We start from the raw sequence: 25,220 nt of genomic DNA on the forward strand, positions 1-25,220 counted from the left end.
GGAACAAGGCCTAAAATTTGAGACATCCCCGCTTTAATTAACAAAAACCCACAGGTATCCTAGCTCTCTTGCTAATCTGTGGTCATAGATGTAAGTGACAAAAAATACAGATCTTAATTCACTTTTGACAGTGTAATGTGTTGGAATTTCATGAGGTATGGGAAGTGAAGAAGAAAACTAAAATCTAGTATTTTATCTGGAGCTTCTGTGGAGTTCCTGATCAGCTACTCCAGACAAGAATTTTCCCTGGAACAGTTACCCCATTTGCTGCAGAGCACAGGCTCTTCACTCGCCTTCTCCTGTGGGTAGTGCCCTGGAAATCAGATTGACGCCTGATATAATTACATTACAAGACACAAATTGAGAGTAGGAATTCTCATGTTACTTAAATTGAGGTATATTCAATGTCAGTATATATTCAGTCATTCTTTTTCATTTTTATAGTTACAAACCTTATCCCTCAAGAGACATGCCATAAAGCCATCTCGCACGTCTTGCTGAGGGAAGCAGGTTAAGCCTGTTCTAGCCATTTCCTTGGTGTGACGTATTATGGAAAGGTGAAGTCCTTCAAAGACCGCTTCCTCAGAGATGGAAGAGCATGTCTATTCCTAAGTATGTCAGTGTCTCTTAGGTGTCTGGCGCTATGAAAGGCACTATTTATTTTGTGACCGAATAATTCATATTATTTGAAATTGAACCCCTTTATAACTAGACTTCTCAAGGAGTCTCAGAGGGTATTTTGTGACCATTGTAAATGCCTCAGGACAAAATTTATGTTTATTTTTCAATACCTACAAGATGTATTGAATGTAGTCTAACAAGATATTCCTAAAATAACTACTACTTCAAAACAAGTGAAGACATTTTTGACTCTATTGAAGAGGTTTGAATTCCTTACTCTGAGAGGGAAAGAATCTTCCTCTGAAAGAGCTGGAAATGTTCAGCAGCAAAACTGAGAAAGTGCCCCATAACCTCAAGGAAACAAGTGCCATGTACTGTTTGCTCTGCCTGTTTCTTGTTAAGACACTAGTGTCTCAAGATGGAGAGCTCTTTTTTGGCTATTTGAAGGTTAAGATGCTGCACACTATCATGCTGCACATAAAGCGTTCTGGACCTGAAAGCTGCATCATTGACACGTCTTTATTATTTCTCTTTCTCTTAGATCCTGAACTGTATAAATTATTGTCCATCCAAAAGTTGGACAGTGCACCTTTAGAGGTGGAATGCTTTTCTGTAGTAGTATCACATTTCCCAGGGAACAGCCTTTTGCCATATTAACATATAGAGATGGATGGAAAAGGCTTTCTTCCCAAACAGTTCACCAGCACCTTTCTCCTTCGATTATTTCAATTTTTATCATTCAGACCTGTCTGGTGAATCAAACTCATTTGAGTAGCCTCTTAGCTTAGTTAGTTTGCTGCTTGCAACAGGCTCTGCAGAGTGCTCCAGTGGAGGATTATACTGTGCTTGCTTCCCTTGTGATACTGAAATGTGGGAAAGGCCACGTGCGTGTCTCCTCACCAGCAGGAAGCTTCTACCTGGGGGCTGACCTTAGTTTTTAATGGTTTAAACTGTCTGAGCTGCGTGGTGTCTTTCTTCCTTTACCATCTCTCAGTGAAAATGGCCTTTCTAGTGACTGTTGTCTAAGCTAAAAGAGCTGATGAAATCCAGGCTCTCAAAGTATGCCCAGACATCGCATTCCTTAGTGGTCACTTCTAGGCTTTGTCTGAAGTTTACAGCTAAAAGAGTCAGAATCTCACCTTAGCCCATCAGTCCATCCTCACCTCCCCTTTTCTTTCCCAATTCTTACCAAAATCTTACCCGATCCCAGATGACATAAAACTTAAGACTCTTCAGACATTGTGCAGGCTGAAGTTTTTTATTACGAAAAACTGCAATTATTTCAGCTCTCAGTTAAGGTTTTTATTGCATATGTGAAGAGCTTACAGAGGCAGTCTGTGTGTACCCAGAGGTTATCAGAATGCCTTTCTGGGTGTCAGACTAAATCTTAACTTGGTTGAGGCTCATATAAGGTTGTGTATGAAATATGAATTATTGATCCTTGGATTTCCAGATGCGGTTTGATGTCCTGATACTGATGGTGTGGAATTGGTGTAGATCATATGTTTATGTTTGTATGGTTGTCTTACACCTTTTTTTGTGTCGGACTCTCCTTTTGCCTTCAGACTTCAGACAAGCGTGCAAATGTCTCGCTAGGGATGCATTCTGCCCTAAGTTACTCCAGGAGTGGGTTTTTCCTAATCTTACAGAAACTGTGGCTCTTCAAAATGCATCAGCTCCACCACGGTTTCCACACCTCACCTTCCAGCAAAACTAATTGCTCAGCTGGGATTCGGATTTATCCAGAAAATGAGTGATAACAGATCTGTTATTCTCATGCTGTGGTAATGGTTATAGCATATGACGTCCTGCTGTTGTATAGCAGGGGTGGTTGTTGCAATTACAGTCTGTGCAAACAACTGGCCAGAACCACAGTTATCAGAGGAAAATTAGCTTTGAGAAGCGATTCAGACAGAAATAATTATCTTTCAACAGAGGAGCACCTTCTAGTGGTATTGAATGAGTATGGCAGCTAGTTAAACCGAGTTACTCTCTCTGAATAAGGAGACGTAAATGTGGTAGGTGAAGAATAGTAATGAATATTTCTGTACACTGTTTTTGTGATTAAATTGATAATTCATTTAAAAACAAAGGAAAAAACAAACCTGAGTAGGGAAAGCATATATTTGAAAAAACAACATTTTTCAATTACAGCACCTCCCCCGCCAACCTATTAGCTTACTAGCTTTTTATGCACTTACCATTAAATAGTATTTTTGTGTGTTGTACTGTGGAACATACCCACCCTTTGGCTTTTTTTAGTAATGAAAATTTCATTTCATTATATATCTGATATAGCTCCAAAGGAAATTTGCTATGGAACTGTTATTTTGTCCAAAGTTTCACTGATTGTTAACACAGTTTCTCCATCCAGTTTATTTCTAGTAAGGGTATATTTCTCAGTATAGTATTTGCCATGGTTACTTACTTTTGCAAATAACATAGTATCAAATGATTTAAAATTAAATTTTTCCACAGTTACTAGTAAATACAGTGGATATAGTGGTTTAGCTGATGTTGTGGATTTCTACTCTTTCAGTTTGTATGTAGTAAATAATCCTTTTTGGGCACCATTACGTAGTGTACATAATAAAAATGAATAATGTGCTATTTCTAGAAAGGCAAATTAGGATTAATGAGCAATGCTTAATACTATGTCACTGCAGGAGATTTGTGCATTAGTGGAGGCTATCTGTATGAAACAGATATTCATACTCAGATTTTCATTGGGTTCCTTTGAATTTTGCAACTTTGTGAAAAAATGTCAAATATATAAAGTTTGATTTGCAGGTGGTTGAAAGAAGACATAACTTTAGTTCCACTTTTTAATTCTGTAAACATAATCCCGTGTTATCAAAGTAGAGAACTTGACCTTTTTTCCTGAAACACTTTTTTGACATCTGGAAGCTTCAGCCCAAAGTTGAAACAGGTCTTGCAAACGTTTTAACCAGTGAAAGCTCATTCCATATCACTTGTTTTGGGTGTGCCATTATGAAATGGATTTGTTCAAATAACTAGTATTTTTGCATCCTCTATCCCATGGTAGGAAGGCAAAGGGGTGGTAAGACAACTGGGAACCTGGGGCAAAGTTAATGGAGTTGGGGCTTTGTCTAGTGCTTCTGTAACAGTGGGCATAAAATTCTGCAAAATATTGGAAGTGCCACGCAGTCACCTGTTAGAAGTACAGCTGCCTAACCCTTAGGCTGTTTTGAGTCTGGTAGAATAACAATCAGCTTTCCTGCAGTAAGATCTATGCTGCTTGCAGCACGTACTAATATTGATATAGGGCTCAATTAACTGATTTTATCCCTTTTTGATGCTCAGTCAGGTGTCTGTCTGGACACGTATACAGATGCTGGTTGAGAATTATATAGCTTATGAAACATTAGTTTTGACCAAGTCTGAAAACTCTCAGATCTAAGTATGTGCCCCCGTATTTCATTGTAGGCTAGAGAGCCGTCTTGGTTGCCATTGGAATATACTTTCTCTTGGTCCCACAACATCAATTCTCCACTTGTCTTGTGCATTTGAAACATGAACATGCTCTGTAACCGCTGGGGTTCCTTGTTTGTGAGATTTAGTCACAGTGTCCAAAACAGACAGCATAGTTGCAAATATTTATTGAAGATAAGAAATAAAACAAGACCCATGCTAAATCTGTACGTACTGAAATTAAATCAGAAAGCTGTCTCTGGTCAGGGTTTCTTTTCTTCTGCATACTTTACACTTCCAATTAGAACTGAAGAGAGGGAACCTCCTGCAGGGGAGCTCTCATCCGCTGAGGGGGTCTAGACAAAAAATAGCGTACTCTGTTCTTGACCAGGAGGGAGTCTAGCTCGATTTTTTTAAAATTAAAATGAGCATTGTTTCACTTCCTTTGATACACAAATTCTTTTTGTTAGCACAGCTGCTCTCACCTGTATTTGACTGACCAAGTGACTACCTTTTTGCCTCAAGAAAATGTAAATCTCTTTTTTCTCTCATGCTCTCTGCCAGTCTTTGATGGCTCAGCATGCACATTCCCTCCACTGAGTCCCAGAGGCAGCGTTGCTTGCCTGAGTCCCGTAGAAAATCTCTGGCAGAGCTCGTGGTCAAATCTAAATCTGTTTTGAGTTCCAGTTCAGCACTGGGGTTAGTTGTGGATGGCTGTTTTCTGTCGACCGCCGCTGCATGTGTTTGATAGAAATGAGCATTGCTCATTCAAATCACACTAGAGGTTTATTATGCATATTTGCTATTATTTAAATATATTATTTAAACATATTAAACTATTTACATATAAACATATTAAACTATGTTTATATTTTTAGATGTTTATATTAAAATCAGGTTTGTGATTTACTGTGCCATAATACTGCATTTTGGACCAGTTACTGCAATGACCATTTGTAAACCTGTAGATGCTCCTAGATGGATGAGGATTAAATCTGCTTTGTTTTCTGACTCAAAAAGTGCTTTATAAATGTTTATTTAAAAAGGCTGCATGATAGATAGATTGTAAACAACTCCATTTATTGTTAAAAATAAGCTTGCAAATCAGTTTCAGTGCAGTTTCAGGAGAAAAGAACAGTTTGGATAAAAAACTGAAATAATGATTTTGACAAGTCTTTACAGAGTATCACTGAACTGGTATTGAAAAACAGAGATTACAGCACTGCCCTTCAGGGTTCAACATCAGCATTATATGGCCTACAAATACTGCTATGTTCCTTCTTCCTACTGTGAAATTTGGATTCCAATGAATTCAAAGAAGGAAAATGTAGTTTCTATTAGGCACTACAGATAAGATGATGAAACATTGTAGCTCTAAATGAGAAAAAGGAGGAGGATCATGAAATTGCTTTTATAGGTCTAGCAGTTAAAAAAAAGCAGGTTTCTTAAAAATGCTAGAAATTCTTAAAGAATAAAGAATGCAAAAATATAATTAGTACTTACATGCCCTCTAACCAACTTTTCTTTTGTTATGCAGTAAGGGCATCTAAAGAGAGGAAATTTTTTATCACGTTTGTTTTATAACCTGGGATACAGTCACATAGAATTAAAAAACCTGCACCTCAGGAACAAATGCGTTAGCATTTTCTATTGCTAACGCAGGTTTCTAAGTTGCTTCCCTAGTAAAAATGTTCTAAAACATTATAGGAAATCAATACCTATTTTTACAGGTTTCCTTTTAACTGCATCAGCACAATTGTCTAAACCTGAAGTAATAACATCAGTAAGAGTAAAGTCTATAATTAAAATATATGTTAAATCTGTATAATGGAAATAGATGCAGAAAAATTCTGAATTAAGCCTGCCTACACGCTGTAATTCTGGCATAGCTTTAAGTCTTCCCGTGTTATCTGCCTTTCACAGCTTTTTCACAACAGCAGCTCGAGGTATTGCATCTAGGTAATAGTAACGACATTAATGTAAGGCAAAGAGGGCGATGTGGTGCCTTTATGAATCCCCTGCAACGTTCGGTACAGCAGATGGCACTGACGGTTACCACCCTGCTCTCCATTGCCTTTGGGTAATCCACTACGGAAAAGAAGATGTCAGCCCTTTCCTTGCAGCAGCAAAAGTCCATTTTCCTGTTCTTTTGTGTTAAAAGATGAACATGCATTCTTATGAACATTTGTATTTCTGTTTTTTTTTCTTTGAGAAATAGCAAGCAGTCTTTAAAGACTGTATGGCATTTTAGAGGAAGGCAGAGCGCTATATGTTTCACCTGCATTCGCTCACCTGCGGTTTCTAGTTCACGCCAGGCCCTTGAGACCACCCAAATCAGGTAAGATGGGCTGCCCAGGAAGCCTGATGGAAAGACGTCTGGCTACTGATGTCGGTCTTCTGACTGGCGTTGGCTGGACTGGTGGGAAACCATTGGTTCCCGTTGCCCTAGCACACGATGTACTTTGTGAGGACATCACTTTCCTAGCTAGGTCCGTAGCTGAGACCTTGAATATGTACGTTTTGTGACATTAGGCTGCATTTTACCTTAGACTGCAAAAGCTGAGAACTGCAGTGCTCACTGATTAAGGTTCACCTTTCTCAGCCGGAGGAAGCCTCATCCATGCTGAGTCATGTGAAGAGGAAGAGACTGAGCTGGTAAAGTGGTAAGTTGGGAGAAGGCCTGAAAAGAGAGCTTGGGGGGCTATAGAGGTGGTAGGTCCTTGCATGGGAACCAGCATGTCACATCACCTCTGACTGCGGGCTCCAGGCACAGTGCGGGGAGAGTTGTCAGCCCTGAGACTCGGATGTTTCTCTGAGGCAGGAGCAGAGAAGCTACATTTCCCTGCAAGGCGGATGGGTGGACTTAGCCACATTACCTGCCTCTGCCGTGGTTCCCCCAGCTGTAGAATCAGTCTAGGCATATTTTTTCTTCTGCCTAAAGAGCTTTGGCATCCGCTGATGAAAGCAGTGTACAAAGGTGAAGTATTTTAACTGCCTCGTGGTACTGTTTATCATAGCTTTTTGCCAAGTGAGCTGTTTCTGAGGCGTGGAAAAGAAAAACTTTGGTATCAGAATACATTCATTTATGTATATTGAAGAGAGAACCAAACTTTCAGGAACATTTGAACATTTTTATTTAAAAAAGATAAGCTCATGTCTTAATAAGTGTGAAAATTTCAGGTAGTTTGTGAGATAAAAGTATTACAAAGACAAATGGAGAACAGTGGATGCATAAAGATGGCTTTCCTTAGCAGCTTTGGGACATTTGTAGCAAAATTTACCTCTTCAACTTACAGGTTTTTGTTTTAACAATTTTTGCTTACAAAACAATGCTGAATTTACAGTAGTAAATGAAAAAGTTCTTTCTCTGACCACAGCTGAGCACATACCTAAACAGTCAAATCTTTCAGGCCGTGGTCTATTTTGTATTCATCCAGTATATTACAAAGATGTCTGTCACTGTAATACCCCAGAATCTAGATACGGTAGATGAAAGCTACCCATACCTTGCAGACAGTTTTGTAGGATAATACATTATTACAACATGCAATAATGTGTTCAAACTCATTATAACAGTTGGTCATTTAATTGGATACCATGTCTTCAGATTTTACCCAAACAAAGATCTGTGAGAAACCAGTATTGCAACATACTTGTCACAGTAGATGTTGACTTTGGCTCTTAGCTGTTTGGTTTATTGTTCACTTATTGTGGCAAAATGGAATAAACTTATTTAATTTTATTTGTTTATGTCATTCTATCTGGGGAATATTATAATAAAACATTTTAGGAGCCTGTATTTCCAAATAAAATATGACCAAGTAAATATGAACAGATGTCTTGTGCCTTTTAACTCTTGTTTTGTGGAAAACCTTTGATTTCAGTCAGGACAACATTAGCATTAGTTCAGCCTAGTTGAACAAAAGCACTTTAAAAAAGTGTGTTTAATTGATTATAGAATCACTTAGGAACAGGCAAACAAATGTCTAGAAGCCTTGTCAGCTACGAGGGTGTATTCACAGCTGAGTATCATGAGGAACATGAATAGCTGACAGTAAGAGAGGGAAGGATTTTTCATGAGTTCTGTGTCCTGAAGGTGGTTTTTAAAGATTACTCAGTGCCTTTAGACTCAGCCCAGCACAAGGCATGTTGTGTGAGATGCCCAGGCTGGGGGAGCAGGCGACAGAGGCACTGTGACACAGATACTTTTTGTAGGAATGCCCCCATCTTCTCTATGCCCTTCTGTTCTTCATTATTTGGGGTTGGTTGGGAATAATCTTTTCAGAAGCATAAGGTGGCTTCTTTGCTTTTCTTTCCCCTTTTTCTCCTGTGTGTGCGAGTACCTTAGGACCTCTGCTATAGATGGCTTTATTGGTAGAAAATTAATGAGCTTTATAGGGTTGTGTGGACCGTGTAAGATTGCATCCAGCTACAGAAACAGACATGGAGGCAAGGATTTACTTTTGTAACACAGTTTATTCCATATTTTTCTTTCAGTGGGACACAAAAAGGAGCAATGCAGAAAAATGGGTTTTACTAGAGTTTCAGAGTCCAAACAGTTTGTCCCTTGTTCTGCAGGTGAGCCCAGAACAGTGAACTGAGGAGCTAGGACATCCACCTTACTCAGTCCTACATAAGTGAACTGGAGGAGTCTCCAGCTTGTTCCTGCTTATCCGCAGCAAAGAGTTTAGAGCAGGGCTACCATCCATGCTGCCTGTATCTCTTGCTCATGTTCTTGGGGGTCAGGGAGGATCAAAGGATGTGCTGCAGAAATCAGTATTGTCTTCATACATACTGTTTCATGGCAATTTTTATCTTCTGAGTTGCCTCAGAACTGGATTGTCCCCTGGAAGAGCAGGTCCCTGCCTGTTTGCTTCCCCAGTCCTTCCCTGGTCACTGGCACAGCGCAGCAAGCGCTCCTTGATACTCTCCCAGGCCCATGATGGCAGTTGCTGGCCTTGCTCCATCATGTGTGCCCTGGACCGTGCAGCTCTTTGGTAGGGTGATGCTGACACAAAGTAAAAAAGCATCTCATTTTGCATCTTTCTATGTGAGTATACTGTGTAGTTCAGTCACAATGAGAATATAAAGGTCATTCTTGTTCAGTCAAATGCGTTTTATGTTCTGATTACCTGACCAGAATGAAATTTCTCCCTAGCTTGTTTTTGAGTCAGACTCTCACATTGACTTTAAAGCATTTCCTTACTGTTGTCTTCGTTTTTCTTTTTACACCCTGAAACACAGGCAGAGGGACCCTAGACTTTGCTTGAGAATCTCTGCAATCCACATTCATGCTGCTTGCAAAAGACATTGCATAGGAGTTGTGGAAGGGTTATCTGTGAAGCTTTTAAATTATTGTATTCGTCTTGAGCTCATTGGAGGCTTTCAATCCCATTTTTAATTGAAATTTGAAGTTTTATTCTTGCCAACTTTGGGTACTTGTGAGCACAGGCTGCATTTATAGGTGTTATAAAGGCAGCACTTCAAGAGGAAGCAATTCCAATATCAGGAAGTGACTTTGCTAATGTTTTCCACAGTTTCTTCTGAGCGGAATGCTTCTTTCCTCATTAACAACAAAAGAACATTCTAATGATACTTGCTTAATACGTAACAGTAACATTCACATCTATATATTAGATATTATGCAGTGAGAATAAAATGATCTGTCTGAACAGAAGAACAACTGTTTTGCTATTAAAAATCACTACAAAATTTAGAGAAGGTGCTGGTCTAAGTCATCGTTTCTTCTCCTGAAAAAGCTCACATATTAGAAGTCCGGGCAGGTAAAACCTGACAATCTCTGCTTCCCAGAGGTGTGAAGTTATCTTTTCTAGCCCAGGAGTGCAGTGAGTTTTTATGTTTAATTTTCTGTCCAGAAAAGCATATTTTGATTTCACGTTGAATTTTACCCAGCCAGAACACAGACAAATTAACTTGCTGAAAAGCAATACTGAGGTGGAGAAAGGAGAAAGGAACAGTGTATCTGTACCTTTAAAGATAAATTGAAAGATAAAAATGGCAAGTGTTTGATTTTGGAAATAGCTTACTGTTTACAATCTTGGGTGTAATCCGGCGGCGGCAATGAACTCATTTAGCCCAGAGCTGCACACTTATCTCTCCTGTTCTATCCTTTTTCATGCTGAGAGCACCTTTGTCGCTAAATGGCATTGACATTGTTTCTGTAGGGGTCTGAGATGTTAAGTGTATATTACAGCAGGTAATTGCCGATGGGTGCCCATTCATGGATAAACAAGCTCCCTTTCTTAAGGGGAGCTTAATAATAACCCTGTCATGTTTCCAATAGACAATTCACACGTAAAAAAAAAAGGTAAATATTTGTCTTTTAAAATAAGAGAAAATTAAGGATTAAGAAGTCATCAAAGAAAAAAAGCAGCACTTAGAGTGAGGTGAGTACATAACTCCCCTAAAGAGAATATAGGCATGTAATTTTGCTACGAGATCCTGTGAGATTGCTGGTACATCCGAACACATGTACAATGTTTCAGATTATCAGGACCTGGTTCTTCATTTCATGTCACGGTTATAGACAATTAAAAAAACATTGTTCTAGATATTATATAGACATATACATTTACTCAATACAATTGACACATACAAGAAGAGAGATTTAATGCCGATGTAGAATAGAATTATTTTTACATAGAGACACGTGAGGACAAAATGGTATTAAACCTATGGAAATTAAAGAATTAAGACACCGTACAAAGTATATGAAAAAATTCTTTGTCATAATAACTTCTGAAAAGAAAGTGAATGTGCTCACTGGTATATGGGCTTTTATAATTAACAAGGTAGTATGTGAGACTTGGCAAGAAAGCAGGTCAGCAGGTTGTTGATTATGGAACATGATTTTTTTGCCCATACAATGTGTTGAGAGAACACATATTTAACGACTCTTGAAGGTGGATGTTCTTTGATGACTATGCATTGTGCTGTCTCAATTATTAAAGTGCACTGTAGACTAATTGCCTTAGACTGTCCTGAAACTGTGATGCTAAGACCCTAAATGAACAGGAGGAGACGCACTCCTGTGTAGCAGCATCTCTTACTCTTCTTGCAGCTCAGCCACCTCTGTATTTCAGAACTTTTCCTGTGCACACTTCTCCCTGTTGATGAGTTTAGAGTTCATGGCAGAGCAACACGCCACCCTGAAGTGGAACAGTTATGAGAAACAGCTGTAATTGCCCAGGGTTTGGGGGTCACCACCGGTGTGCCCTGCCTATCGGTTTGGAACCCCTGCTGCCTGGCGACAGACTTAACAAAGCTCTTCAATCCATGCTCGTTTGCTTCACGAGCAGATTCACTGTGTCTCTGACTGTCCTCAGGGACTTTATCTTATTATTTATTTTTTGTTTGTTTGTTTTTGGAAATGTGCTGCACTTTACCTGGGTTAATGAAGTTCCACTGGCAGTGTCAGTGGAACTCTAGTGCAAGCAGCATTAAAGTGAAGTACTTGTAGAAAGCCTCTCTGCAAGTGCTCGAGAAGTTTAGCCGTAAGCATCATGATTGTTACTAATTGCACAGTCCAATCACAGCAACACTTACAAACATATGAAAACATAATTAACAGAAACTATGAGAAGGCTCCTCAACACTGTGTGCTCTTAATCTTACTGTATTTTTTTGGCCAAGAATTAAAGTAGCTACTTAGAACTTTTCTTCATTGTTCATTCCATATCGCGTGTACATACAGGTAAGATGTGCTATTTCACAATAAATTAAGGTATATTTATGACAAGAATATTTTAAATGCCAATTCTGTAAAGCTAGGAGTTGCTAGTGTTTCTTTTCTAGTAGATGTACACATTAAGTTTTACTCTGCATTGCTGTCTGTTCTTGCTTACTCAAGAGATCGCTATACAATACAGGAGACCAAATTTTAAACAGGTCTGATGACACAAAGCCAAACGGGCAGTGGGAGATGCGTGTCTTTGTAGACTGGTGTTTAAGTCATTGTTCTTGGGGACAGAGTGATGTCTGTTACCCGTCCTGTCAGACAACAGCAGCACTGGCATTTGGGATGACATTTTATACTTTTAATTCTTTGATAGAATGTCTTATTTGCTACCGTAAAAATGATTGGGTCAAGGCAACTATTGATGCTGCAGATGATCTCTGTGACTTCATAAATGGCACTTAATGTGCTTGTGTTCCCACAGGGTGGTTGACAATTAATTCTGTAAGTTAGTATCACCATCATCATAACATGATAAGGTATGAAAGAAACAGCAAATACAATCATAGCGGCTGAAATCAGTATCAGAGGTCTAACAAGTCTGTTCCTTCTTTGCTGACGTTTACTGAGTTGTAGTAATGCTTTGAGAGTCAACATATAGCATGTAAAGATGACTGTGACTGGAACTAGGAATCTCAGTACAATCTTGGAGAGTGTGAATGGCACTGCAAACTGTAAAGGTCCTTCAGTGCCATCCAGGGAATCTATGATGTCATGTTGTCTTCCAGCTGCAACTGTGTAGTAGATCTCCGGCACTGATGCAATCACTATGAAGATCCATACCGCAATGGTACAAAACACAGCCTTTTCTTTGTCCCACCATGTTAATGAAGTGATAGGATGGACAGCACCTACATATCTGTCAAAACTGATGAGTGTCAGGAAATAGACACTTCCATAGATATTAATACTAAAACATAGTCTTATGATCTGATAAAGTGCTTGACTGGAATAGGCAGCTAACTTCTGGAGACTAGAACATACTGAAAAAGGTGCCATGAGAGTCCAAGCAAAGTCACACAGTGCCAAATTAAAGAGAAATACGGTATTGGTAGTCCATGTCTTCATGCAGTACACATAATGTCGTAGTGCCAGTATATTGCCTAGAAATCCTGCTAATAAAGTGAAAAGGCAAACCAGAATCAGCAAGTAACAGTACCACTCCAGCTTAGGATTTCTGTTGCAAATGAAAATAGTGCAAGTACCATTCATCATCTTTCCATGGAGTATGCCTGAAGGGAAAAGAGAGACCAACAGCTTTTAAAATAAAAATTGAATTAGATGTATTGAATTTAAAATTCAAAACTTTTAAGTTAAATCCAGCATGTTTGAACTGGCAAAAGAATTCAGAATATGGTATGATGTACAAGCTCTCCTCTATCTGAAAAAAATGTAAGTTCCAAGTAGGTAACACTTAAAGCTTACTCTACAACACCAGCACAGGCAGATCTTCATGAACTTTTATCCAAACCTTTATATTCTTTCCTCTCTAATATTTACTGTAGTGTACGATAGATGAGAGAAAAAAAGCACTCACCCTCAGTAACAGCAGTGTCCCCTTGCCCACTAATGTGTCTGTGTCTTATCTTTGGAAGAAGCAGAGGAGAGGACAGGAGGACAGTAACTGCCCATGCTCGTTCCATCCTTGCTTTGATTGCCTTGAGTATCCGTGTTGGGCCTAGAGGCATGTGTAATGTGGGCAGCTGTGCAGTGGGCTGTGACTGAGATCCAGAACACAGCGTCAAAACAAATCGGGATGAAATCCTGCTTGTGGTAAAGGCCACAGCAACCTTTCCATCTAAAGCGCTGGAGAAACTGCTTTTTTTTCTTTTTCTTTGACTCTCTTTGGTAAATGAATGTCCCAGGCCAAAAACATTGTGCTTATGGTAGGGTTAGAGAGAATTCATTTTGTCTCACTCTTTATGGCCCAGTTTGTATCAATGCCAGATTATTCCAGATATGGAATATCTGGAATATAGATCTGCAGTGTATTTTTCAAAGCAAGGATTTTATGCTTGTAAAGTCTTATGTTTAATCCCAATGATTTTTTACTCCTAATAAAAACGAAATAAAGGCTGGAATATTCTGCCAGAATGAGCTGTCACCAATTTCAGTTTGTCATGTTTCTAGAACCTCTTTCCAAACGATGCAGCAGATGCCAAACTGTAAGGTCTGTCCAAGTAGGAGCTTTGCATGAGGGTCATCCAAATAGCCATTTATAGAGCAGAGTCTGCTAGAGTGCTTGATAGGAAGGCAGGATAAAATTTTGCTCAGTACAAACCATACTTTGAATGGAAGAAAGGACTTTTTCAGAATGTTATTGATTCCTTGAAAATTTTCAAACAGCTTCAACCGTTAAGTTGATGGCAGTGTTTTGTTCGAACGTAATGTATTGCTTTCATGTCAACCTTAGTACAATATGACTTTTCCAAAGGTATGTTCACAGGCACAGGTCAAAATATTAACAAACACGAGCTACAGCGAAGACCTGCTAAATAGAGACTGCATTACTGTGCTTTGCAAATTTATAGTTCAACAAAATTAAGAAGGAAAGTTGTTTCTCTAGAAGCTCAGCAACAAAAGCAATCACATGACTTTCCAGAAAGTGAATATGGATAGAAAGCCATCTGTTCTACTCACAGTGTATTTCACAGGTGGGGAATGTTTGCTCTCCTAAATGTATTTTAAGTATTGAAGCACTGTACTTTAACCTAGGGTAGCTGTACTCTTTCTCTTTCCCTACTCTTCTCCATAGCCTTTGTGAATATAAAAAATTACATGAACTTTGTGAATTTTTTTCTTCAGCTGAATTTTATAAGATATCCCTGTAAATTCTTTAAAAAGTAGCCACCCTAATAGGTACAATACAATTAAGTAACATTTTCTTATAAAGTGTTCAATCAAATAAAAGGGATTTGAATATGTATAGGAAAGTTATCTTTTCCTAAAATCCTCTTGGCTAGAGGTCATGTGTGCTTTAAGTTAAATTGTATTTCCTACCTCTCTGCCTTCCTTTTCAATAATTACAAATAGAGGCACTAAGCACTTGATTCCAAGTTGTTTTGGCAGTATAAATAAGCCCTGAAGTGGCTACAAACAGCATGGCCATAGTTGCGTGATGGAACTGTAAGGCCAGATTCCTGATCTCATCAAGCTCCTGGGAAAGGCCTATAGGTAGGTCTAAATGGAGGGAGGCAGACAGCTGTGCCACCTGCTCCACTTTGCTGTAAGTTGGCTGGATAAAGCCTGGATGTGTAGCCCTGTAACTGCGTTAGGGCAATTACAGACCTGAACTAATAAATCCCCTGTCCCCTTCATCACCTTCAGTTTACTGGACTGCAGAGTTGAGCTATATGAAGTTACTTATGTAGCTGGGGGGGCTGGAACTGCACAGCTGGGTATGGTGCCTTTGGAGCTCAGAGAGTCATTAGAAAATATGTCTGTGTTTGTGTAGCCATTTCCCATGTGTCTACCTTGGGATTAATATTGGGAATTTCTAAAATATTCTTACTGTCTCCTATTAATTCTTTAATATTACGGTAGAGCTTAGAGGCCATAACCAAGACTAGATTCTTGAAACAGTGTGCTTTGCAATTGGTGTGAGCGACTTACAGGGTGGACACAGGGGAACGGGTGCAGAGGTAAAAAGAACCTTTCCTGAGGTAACATAATAAGCAAGAGAAGAACACCGGGAGTTGGTTTGACCCCCAGCTTGGTGCTATAATAAGAACTCCTGGTCTTCCATCAGAAGAATTTGAAGACTCTTCTACAATCAGGACCCAGTTTCACTGCATGTGAGTAGACACAGTCAGCATGCCCTGCTATATCCTGAGGCCACTGGAGCTACCCTGGTGTCCAGTAGATCTGCATACATGCTTTAATAATTTTCAGAAGTGACATGTTTTTTATATCAGACAACAGCAAGTTTTCTGCCTACTGTCTTAGCACCAACAGAATAACTTGAGCTACAGGATGTGATTAGATCATCTTCACAGTACAAGTCCAAAATTTTGCATCTGTAGTTTAAGAAAACTTTCTTTTTCTGAGCATTGCTGTGTTCACTGCTAAGTCCATGTATTCTTAAACAAAGCCAGCCAACACACATACACACATCTTAGCAGTGGCAGAATGAGCAACAGCACCATGACATTATCCTGTGACAGATGAGTTGCATATGTTGTTAGTGCTGACTAAGAACAGACTTGCCAGACTTTGATGAAAGTAGGATTGGGCTTTCAAGGCTAAAAAATACTTCCGATTTATTGAGATTAATTTTTCAGCTGAACAGTTTCAGCCATTGATAGAGATGGCCGTGAACATTAAATGGACAGAAAGAGCAATCACATGATGGGGTATACAAAATTAAAGGAATATCTCTGATTTGATGAAGGGCTTGATATTAGAATACTACACATATGCCCAGGAAAGGGTTGAAGTTTATGGGCTCCATCACTCATAATTAAGACAAGAAAGCATGCTAAATTAATGGGTAAGAATTTTATGTTTCTCCTGTAAGAAGCAGTCTAATGAATCCAACCATCTTATGGGCTGTGGATCTAAAGATGCTAGAAAAGTTTTAATTTTTAAGAAAGTGACCTGTTTGATTTACTCAGTTTTTGTACCTGCTTATTGGGTTGTCTCTTCTCCTGGACCTGAAAGAAATATGGCTTAGATCTGTGACTCTCTGACAATTAATATCTACAAGCTCCTCTGTCATTGTCACCAGCAGCGTCTGCACACTGTTATAGAAAGTCAAGAGGGTTTCAGCTGATGAGCTGATTTACTGCCTGGTTTGTTGCAGGGCCCTAAATCCTGAAGTCTCTACTTCCCTGTGTCCCCCTTTTACCTGTGATGTGGCCTCCAAAGTCTTGGAGTAGACAGAAGACCTTGTTTCAGTCAAAAATTACTTTTTGAGGAAACTTCTTTTGGAGCTAAGAAACACTGTGTCACTGAAAAGAATCTTGACTTGTGTATATAACTAATTGTAGCTCACAGTTTATCACTGGTAGTCATTCATATGGCATTTAACTTGTATTTGCAAAGTTCCATTAGGTTTAGCGTGTTCGCTTATTTAAAAAATATATAATTTTGTATGTGCAAATATATCCTGGAACCATATTCTTCCCTGTTATACCTGTGGGTTTTTTTGACATTTTTCATGAGGTCATAATAAGTGATTAATTTGGCCTGAATTAAAAAAAAGATTAAGCTGAGTTAACAGCTTATTTTATGTAGTTTTATTCCTTATCTACTCTCTTTGCCCCTTGCTCCTTTTTGCTTGTTATTCTTTATAGTAGAAGTCCTGATTTTACATGAACTGTTTTATTTGTTGGGATTACTCTGAGAATTTTGTTTGCCTGTTTGCAACTGTATTTGAATCTAGTACAAATCTATTCCAGTTGCCAGATAGGTTTTCCATATTTCTGACTATTCATACACCAATACATTTCTGTTACATGTGCTCTCAAAGCGTACCCTTTTAGCTCATCTTATCAAATTAATAAAGCATTTTACAGGGAGTCCTAGGTTTAGTTATAAAAATATCAAGCATTATTTGCAATTTTTACTTACCTGTTAGGTAATCATCTCATGCATTCCCTTTTTATGTTCAGCTGAATTGATATGAAAGGATATAATGCAATGTGAGTATTAAGTGGAGCATTTCACATATTTTAGTTCAACTGCATTTAGCATATTACACATACTAGTATGACGGGAACAATAAGTAATATACAGCAGTGTTTGTATACAATTAGGTAAGTAGGTTGTGCTGATATCCAATTCCTTTCTTCTTAATGACTCAATCTGTATTGTGATTAAGCTACTATTTATTTCATTAAAAAACGATGTTCATGTACTTACTTGAGAGTTAATGAAGTCCTATATGGCAAACATAAGCTACAGTAGAAGGATAGTTAAGGTGTAAGAATTTGCCTACCAAAGAAAACATTTGTGAAAAAGTACTTTAAAAAATATGGGATTTATACATATGTGTATGTATTAATCAGTGTGCATAGCTAAATAGGGTAAATTATATTGTTTTGGAGAATACAGGTGCAATTAATACTTAATAAATCTTTCTCTTACCTGTTTTAGAAAGGTTGGAATTATCTATTTTACAGAAGTCTAGATTCCCGGCTGTGCTTTTCTTCTCCATTAATCTGGACCTTCTAAAATCACAACTCTATTTTGCGAGTACTGTTTTAGTCCAAGGTTTTGGTAATATGCCATATGCAGTGGCAGCTCTTCAGAGAGCAGGTGTCAAACTGCAAGGGAGATATCTTTTATCATTAAGCCCCTCCTCTCAGTAAGTCAGGATAAATTGCTATTGCCATAGCAGCCTCTGCTTGCTTTTTAGGGAAGGACAGACCTACTGCACATCCCAGTCTAGACAGGCCTGGGGCTGTTTCCAGCAGTGAAAGAGAAGAGTACAGGGGCTTGGGGCATGTATGTGTGTGTTTGCACTGTCCCTTTCTTCCCCCTTCTTCACTGCCAGAATCCTTGTTATTGCTGCCCTACTACTGGACCGGTCCGTGGACCTGTGTTGCTCTTGCCCCACCACAGAGCTTGGTTCACCCCACCTACCTACCTATCACTTCTACTGCCCCACAGTTCCCACCTCGTTGCAAAATCCCAGCCCTGTCAGATAACTCCCATCCTCCAACTCTGCTTCCTCCAGAGCTCAAATGCTACCTACCGCTTCAGCCCATAGCTCAGGTCTGCTCCAGGTTCTCCAGTCTTCCTGCCCCAGACCTGCACCTCCAGTCTTCAGCAGCACACGCCAGTCCTGGGATCTTCCTGTTTCATTCCCTGAATGAGCACTTCGTATTTCTTACTAATTTCCCCCACATTATACCTTCACCACGTGTCCAGCCCTAATCCATGCTGAAACTGGACTTTTCATCCCACAGATCCCCCTTCCCCAGCCACTCTCCTGAGTATTTTACTGCTCCCAACCTAATCCCATCTCCTTACTAACCTATGCCAGAGCATCAGAGGATCTGTTTCCCTTCTTCCAGCCTAGAGTGCCCATTTCTCCATCCTACAATTACCAAAGGCTTCATGCCCTCAAGTCCATCCAAGTCTATTCAAGAGCTCTGGCTCTTGAATTAAGATGTTACATTTTCCAACCCTTTCCAGTCTCACTGTTACCTTCTCCTCACCAACCCATACTGGAAGCTTAGCACCTCAGTTCCCTCAAGGTTTCTACCCTAGATTTTGCAGTTCAACAACACCTCCCAGAGATTGCCTCCATCCCAGACCATTCCGCTTCTCAGTCTGCTATATCACCTCTCTTGACACTTCCTGTCCAGCTCCTTATCTTCCGTTTTTCCTATTTTGACATCTTCTAGTACCTAACTGCACTATCTCCTCATTAGATGCTGTCCTTCACCTTACTGCTTGAATTATCAGTTGTCTTCCTTACCCCTCTTGGCTTCTGCTGTGGCATTCTCTGCCTTGCAAAAGCAAATTCCCATCTCTTGCACTGGTGAGGCTTTCAGTACCCCAAACAATCGAAGAACATGTTAAAAAATCCACCTGGTTTTACAAAAGAAAAATTATTTCTGGAAAAAAGGTAGACCATCTATGGTAACCCATGATAAAACAATGACACTCTGTTAGTTACAGGGGGATGCAAATATGAGAGATGGTGAGCTACACAAACTATCTACCAAAATCAGTAGAGATTAAAGGAGAGCTGCTAGAGGACAGAAATGTGAACACAAAAGGAGATCAAGATGTCAAGAAGAGTATGAACAACTGGACTGAGGTGCGTGATACTCACCCAGATGAGGAAGAACTAGTACGGCTGAGCTTTAATAAGGAAGTGATCATTAGAAATTCTGGTAAGAACAGCTCAAGAGGCTGTACCAGACTTGTAGAGGTCCAGGAGAAAAAAACTCCAGACAGTGAATAAACAGTGTGCCTAAAGAGTTTAGAGATGAAAGACAAAAATATGATAGGGTATTCTTGCAGAAGCAAGTATAGAGGCTGTTACAGTGCTAAAAACCAGTAGATATCTTTGTTTTAGGAAAGGAGAGGGCTGGACGAGACTGAGAGATTCAGAAGAGGAAAAGAGGGATGAGAGTAGACATAAAGAAGATGTGGAAATTGGATGGAATGAAATTGTATGGGCAGGTGAAAAGGGTAAAGGGCTACAGGAAACAAAGAGGTGAGAGACTCCTGTGTTTATGATAATGAAGAAGACCAAAGAGAAAAAGGTAAGAGGAGAAGGCAGAGAAGGAAAGCTAGTCTAGGAAAAATATGTTTCTGAAGAAAACATGACAAAAGTTTCACCTGTCACCAATAGTGAGAGTAAGCAGAGCTTCTTTTCGAGCGCCAAGACATACCAGTATGCTTTGAAAAAGGCATTCTCTGCAAAATAAAGTATAACACATCACATGATTAACATGTTTAGGTCTAAGAAAAACACACAGTACAAGATTCTACACAGACTCATACTTCGTTTTCCTAGTGAAATTAGGGAAGCATATAATGTATGTCAGGGGATATACTTCTACTTCAAATATTTCACATGAGAAAAGCTTTCTTAGACATGAAAAGGACAATGATGTAAGAGTCAGTAACCTTTTTTTAGCATTTGAAATAAATTGTAATGGTCTGTAATCTTTCTCAGCATCTCTTAACAAATACCATTATTAGTAAGTTATTGTTGCATTCTATTTTTTTTTTCCTTTGGACTTCATATTCAGTGTGTAACATTTGAAAATAGGATACAGAGAAAATGTGCATAAGGAACTGAGATTTTTCTTTATGTATGAATGGTGAAAAAAATATTAAGACTGTAGGAACTTATTTTGTAATATTGCAGTGAGGCATTATAACTCAGCATTTGACAAAGTTTAGTTTAATAAACTGCTTGGTAGTTGATCAGTCTTTCTGATGTTACCTTAATAGTAAAAATGACCACTGTAGCAACTATATTGCTCTTAAACATGTTATATACTATCTGTTGGTAGAAAGCCCTTTTGAAATCCCATCTGGGATGTTAGGTGTTGTTCTTTCTGGGAGTCAAGCATTGAAAAAAATATTCCTACATCTTTCCACCATTATTCACCCACTCCTATTTAGATCATTAATCACTGCAAATAAATAGCCTTTGAAAAAGCAGGAACCATTAAAACCAAGTATAATCTATGAAAAGCAGGATGGGGAGAGTGTTGTATTGCAGTAAGACTTTTGGGGATAGGACAATAAAATCAATCTTGCTCTGACAAATTTGTAATATTAAATTTGTGAAATGGCAAGAACAATCATAGCTCAAATACTCTAGGAATGTTTAGTTCTCTGTGATGCGGTGACAACATTTGGTCTACATATCTGACTAGCAAATGAATAGTAATTACATCATAAGTATGGCTGTAAGCTCTATTCTCTTCTGTGATATGATTTTTTTTTGATGTTACCACTTACAGGTTTAATCAGTTTGTGGCCTTGTTGTGGTATAATGTAGCAAAAGTCTACATTATAAGAAAAAGAATAGTAATATTCTTCACCTTTGTGGATCAAGGACTTGAGCGCAGAGAGTAAATGATTTGTCCACTATTTCACAGGAGGTCTCTGGTAGAATTTGAAACTGATTCTAAGGCTCCTGGCACTTGCCTAGTGCATTTCACACACCCTTCCAATCCATCATCCCAGCTGAGCAGTTCAGCAGTATTGGAGTCTAAAACTTTTTCAGATTTTCCTATGTTGACATTAAATGACTGGCAGACAAGAACATGTGGCAGCCTTGTACTACCTTACAAAATAGAGGAGCAATGAGATTGCACAGTATTGTTATCTCAATTTTACTGAGAGGAGGGGTGATTATTTATTTATTACTAACCATGTATTTTTGTGTACTTTTGGGCTTAAGCTAGAGTTGTCTTTGACTCAAGGGATGGCTTTTCCACTGATACATGGAGTTTCCCTCTAGTCCAGGCAATTTATTTCATCCTCAACTGGTTCTGCAGTCACCCTCTCAGAAAAGCACTTCATCACTTTTTCTCATGAGCCCAAATGTCGCGAATCCCCAATTCTGTACCAAGTTTGTGTTTTTCACAAGCTAGACAAACACATATGATGAGATCACTATTATCATGTCATATGATATTTGACCTGATGCTGTCTATAGTCAGTGGAAAGAGACAGGCAACCATCAAGATTAAATGACTCTCTTGTTACTGATCAAGAAATAACTGGCAGCAAATAATGGATCTCACACAGCCTGAGGTACTTATGACACTTCACAGTTTATAAATAGACTTGTTTCTCAAAAGCACTGTGCAAATGCCACTAACACATGGCTCTTGCCTTGAGGTCTAGACTAATTCCATGAGATTTTCCCTGCTGTGGTATTTGTTTTAGAGTGTTAGGATGTAGCAGCTTCTAGAAGATGGGATAGCTTAGGCAGTTGCCCTTCCAATCCATCAGTTCTTCCCATTTTCACACAGATATGCAGCACTACTGTTCATTGAGCCTCAAGGTCAGCAGGGTGATGGAACTAACTCAAATGGAAAAAAAAAATATGGTAAATTACCTTTTTTCCTAGATGGGTCAGTTCCTCACTCTTGTTTGTTTGTGCATGGCTGCTCAGCTTGCTGTGCCAGCATGAGAGCAGAGTGGGTAGAGATGTTAATGGCTGAAACAGGGAAACAGCAAAGTCTGCTTAACCAGCATTGCAGAATCACATGTAGTGTGTGTAAAACCACAGTCACAGTTTGACCAAGTACCACAGACGTGATGTGGACTCCTTCAGACCTTCAGCTCACTGATTTTGATTGTAAGAGCCCAAATCAGTTTTTCATCAGTTTGTGGGAAGCAACCTTGTAATTTTGTAGGAATAATATCTGTTCATGCTGAACTACAGAAGGGTAGTTTGGCTGCATGATACTAAATCTGCCTTCCCCCCCGCCCCGTATAAGAAGAAATACAGTTTAGTACTCTATTTTGGTTTTGTTATCATGTATTTACTGACTGACTAAAATATGCTTTCTCATAATATTCATACCACAGGTCAGTTGCTCCGTCTGAAAATGTTTCGAGAGGACCACGGGTCTTGGATGACAATGTTCTTCAGTACCATCCTCTTCCTCTTCATTTTTTCTCACATTTATAATCTGTTCCTCATTATGGCAGGGAATATGAGGTAGGTTACAGAGTTTCTTTTTGTCTCTTTTGCTCTAGAATATATTCTACTGGAAGATTTTCATATTATGCTGCTTTATGGTGAACAAGAGTTTACCAAAATGTAAACGTACTAGTATTCACTATCTTTTTTTATTCCTCTGCTTTCTGAATTTAGGTAGAATAGTAATTTAATTGGTTAATTAGCCAAGAGGATTAAAGTATCAGTTATAAAAAGTGGGCTCCTAAACTAATGATATCAACTATTACATCAGGGTACTAATGAACATTATATCTATTTTTTTTAATTTAAAATTATAGCTCAACAAATTTGATTTGAAGTTAGGGCTGAGTAGTTTAAAAGTATAAGCATTACTACTGTGCATACGCAGGAAATTCAGAGTTAAAGTTAAAAGAAATTGAAATATCCGAACTTGAGGAAGCTCACACTCAAAACACAAACATTAAAAGTGTACTATAGTGCTATTTTGGTTATGTATAATAATATTTGCTGATCCAGTTTGCTAAAAATATTCTTAAAAATCTATTTCTTTTTCCCATAAGGTGCTCCAACAGGGCAAAGTTATGGTTGGCTGAGGGATGAACAGCTATCTTTTTATTATGTCTGGAGTTATTTTAAATGGAGCTTTTTATATTAATTTTCTAGCTTAAGAAGACTTGCTTTCTCCTATTACCTCAAAATTAACACCACTTTCACGTGTTGAATTTCCTGAGAAAACCTGCATTATTAGTCATCTAATACATACAAAATGAGTTCATTGGACAAAAATACACAGTCATGTTGTTTATGAAAGGCAAGATAGCATCTGAAGAGTTTCTAGGGAAGAATAAGAAACCAAATGTATATATGAGTTGAAGAACGGTGCAAATAACTGAATGACTTGTTCTTAGCAGAATATCAGAGCCATACCAACAGAGTCTGATGAAGAGTTATTTAATTGGCCCTGGTGTGGTGTGTTACAGATCTTAAGCATGTCAGCAAAAATACGCAGTGTATAAAGTCCTGTCAACAATGTGACATAAACGAGAAGGTGAGTAGGAGGCAGACTGAATGAACGTAAGCACAGACCAGCTGGCTAATCATGAGATTGTGACAGGAAGACTAAATGTATTGATTCGAGCAAGGCAGGTAAAGCAGCAGAATCACCGGGTGTTTTAGGAAACGATCATGGTAATGATGTGGTAAATATGAACAGGTGCCCAATAAGAGGCAGAATAATCATCCCTGAAATGAGGAGGGTGGGAGCATTGCAGGTTTCTGGCTTCCCTATTTACATAGTCATACTATTATTGGTATTATGTTAAGATTTATATTTGGTATTTCTAATGCTCCATAAACTATAACTAGCTGTTAGACAAAGCATTAACATTTTGAAAGCTTGACTCATGTCTGGAAATCAGAGTTCATTTGTCCTTGTCAACATTCCTGCTCCCTGTATCTGTTACAAGCTTCCATTAGCTGCACTGAAGAGATTGTGTGGCAATCAGCATCCACGTTCATGGAAATAGCCTAGTACTAAAATACTTCAAAAACTTAAAATTCCGAATTACAGAGGAAATTCAATGGCCTCATTCCCACGGCACAGTTCAGCCCCTGGCGTCACACAAGATAATATTTTTTCTGATCCTCTACAATTGGTTTTACTCTTCTCCAAGTGTTAAAACTGTTCCAAAACAAATCTCTCCTTATTTGAGCATAAAGCACTACTTAAGGTTACTCTGACTTTTGCAGGAACAGCTTTTTCTGCGTTATTTTCACAGCAGCCTTGACCAGGCGTGCTCTCTAATGGCTGCTGGTCTGTTCTGACTGACTCGTCCTGCTACGCTCCCCAGGGCTCTAAACCTAAACCTGAATAACAGATGAACCTTTCCTACCTCTGGACCATTTTCACATTTATCCTCTCTATTCCACATCTTTTTTGCAGAGAAGGACCAGCTAGACCAAACACCTCATGCCTGAAGCCTGTGCCTCAACCCTGCTGGGCCTTCAGACGGTTACACAGCCTGGGCCTCATGTGGGCCCTGTGCCCAGCTCGGCTTCTGCTTGCTGTTTTCAGGGATGCAAGGCAGTAAGAAATAATAGCTGCAGACCATTCTCCGAAAGCTTTTCAGATGTGTTTCCTCACCAGATGTTCAGCTCTGACTACAAGAGCAGTGACCTAATATACAGTGGGTCAGTGCTGTGAAGTCCCTAAAAGGAAATGTCACTGAAAAGAGAAGAGGGACTTAAAATTTAAAAAGATACATTCCAATCTGTCAC

At 38.9% G+C, this 25,220-nt stretch overlaps 2 protein-coding genes across 3 annotated transcripts in view; one reads left to right on the plus strand and one right to left on the minus strand.

The window, feature by feature from the left end:
* The window catches only part of TMEM117 (transmembrane protein 117), a 230,294-nt gene that overhangs the window by 11,390 nt on the left and 193,684 nt on the right, over nucleotides 1–25,220 (plus strand). For both annotated transcript variants that reach the window (XM_076331658.1, XM_076331685.1), the window contains exon 3: nucleotides 22,829–22,961. In XM_076331658.1, the coding sequence (XP_076187773.1) occupies nucleotides 22,829–22,961 (133 nt within the window). The remainder of the gene's footprint in view (nucleotides 1–22,828; nucleotides 22,962–25,220) is intronic.
* Nucleotides 12,020–17,966, minus strand: LOC143155684 (P2Y purinoceptor 1-like). Its single transcript, XM_076328649.1, has 2 exons — nucleotides 17,897–17,966; nucleotides 12,020–13,041 (listed from the first exon to the last, which is right to left on the minus strand). The coding sequence occupies exons 1-2, from the start codon at nucleotides 17,964–17,966 to the stop codon at nucleotides 12,020–12,022; spliced, it is 1,092 nt and encodes a 363-aa protein (XP_076184764.1).

Source organism: Aptenodytes patagonicus, chromosome 1, assembly GCF_965638725.1.
Source record: "Aptenodytes patagonicus chromosome 1, bAptPat1.pri.cur, whole genome shotgun sequence".
Taxonomy (NCBI): Eukaryota; Metazoa; Chordata; class Aves; order Sphenisciformes; family Spheniscidae; genus Aptenodytes; species Aptenodytes patagonicus.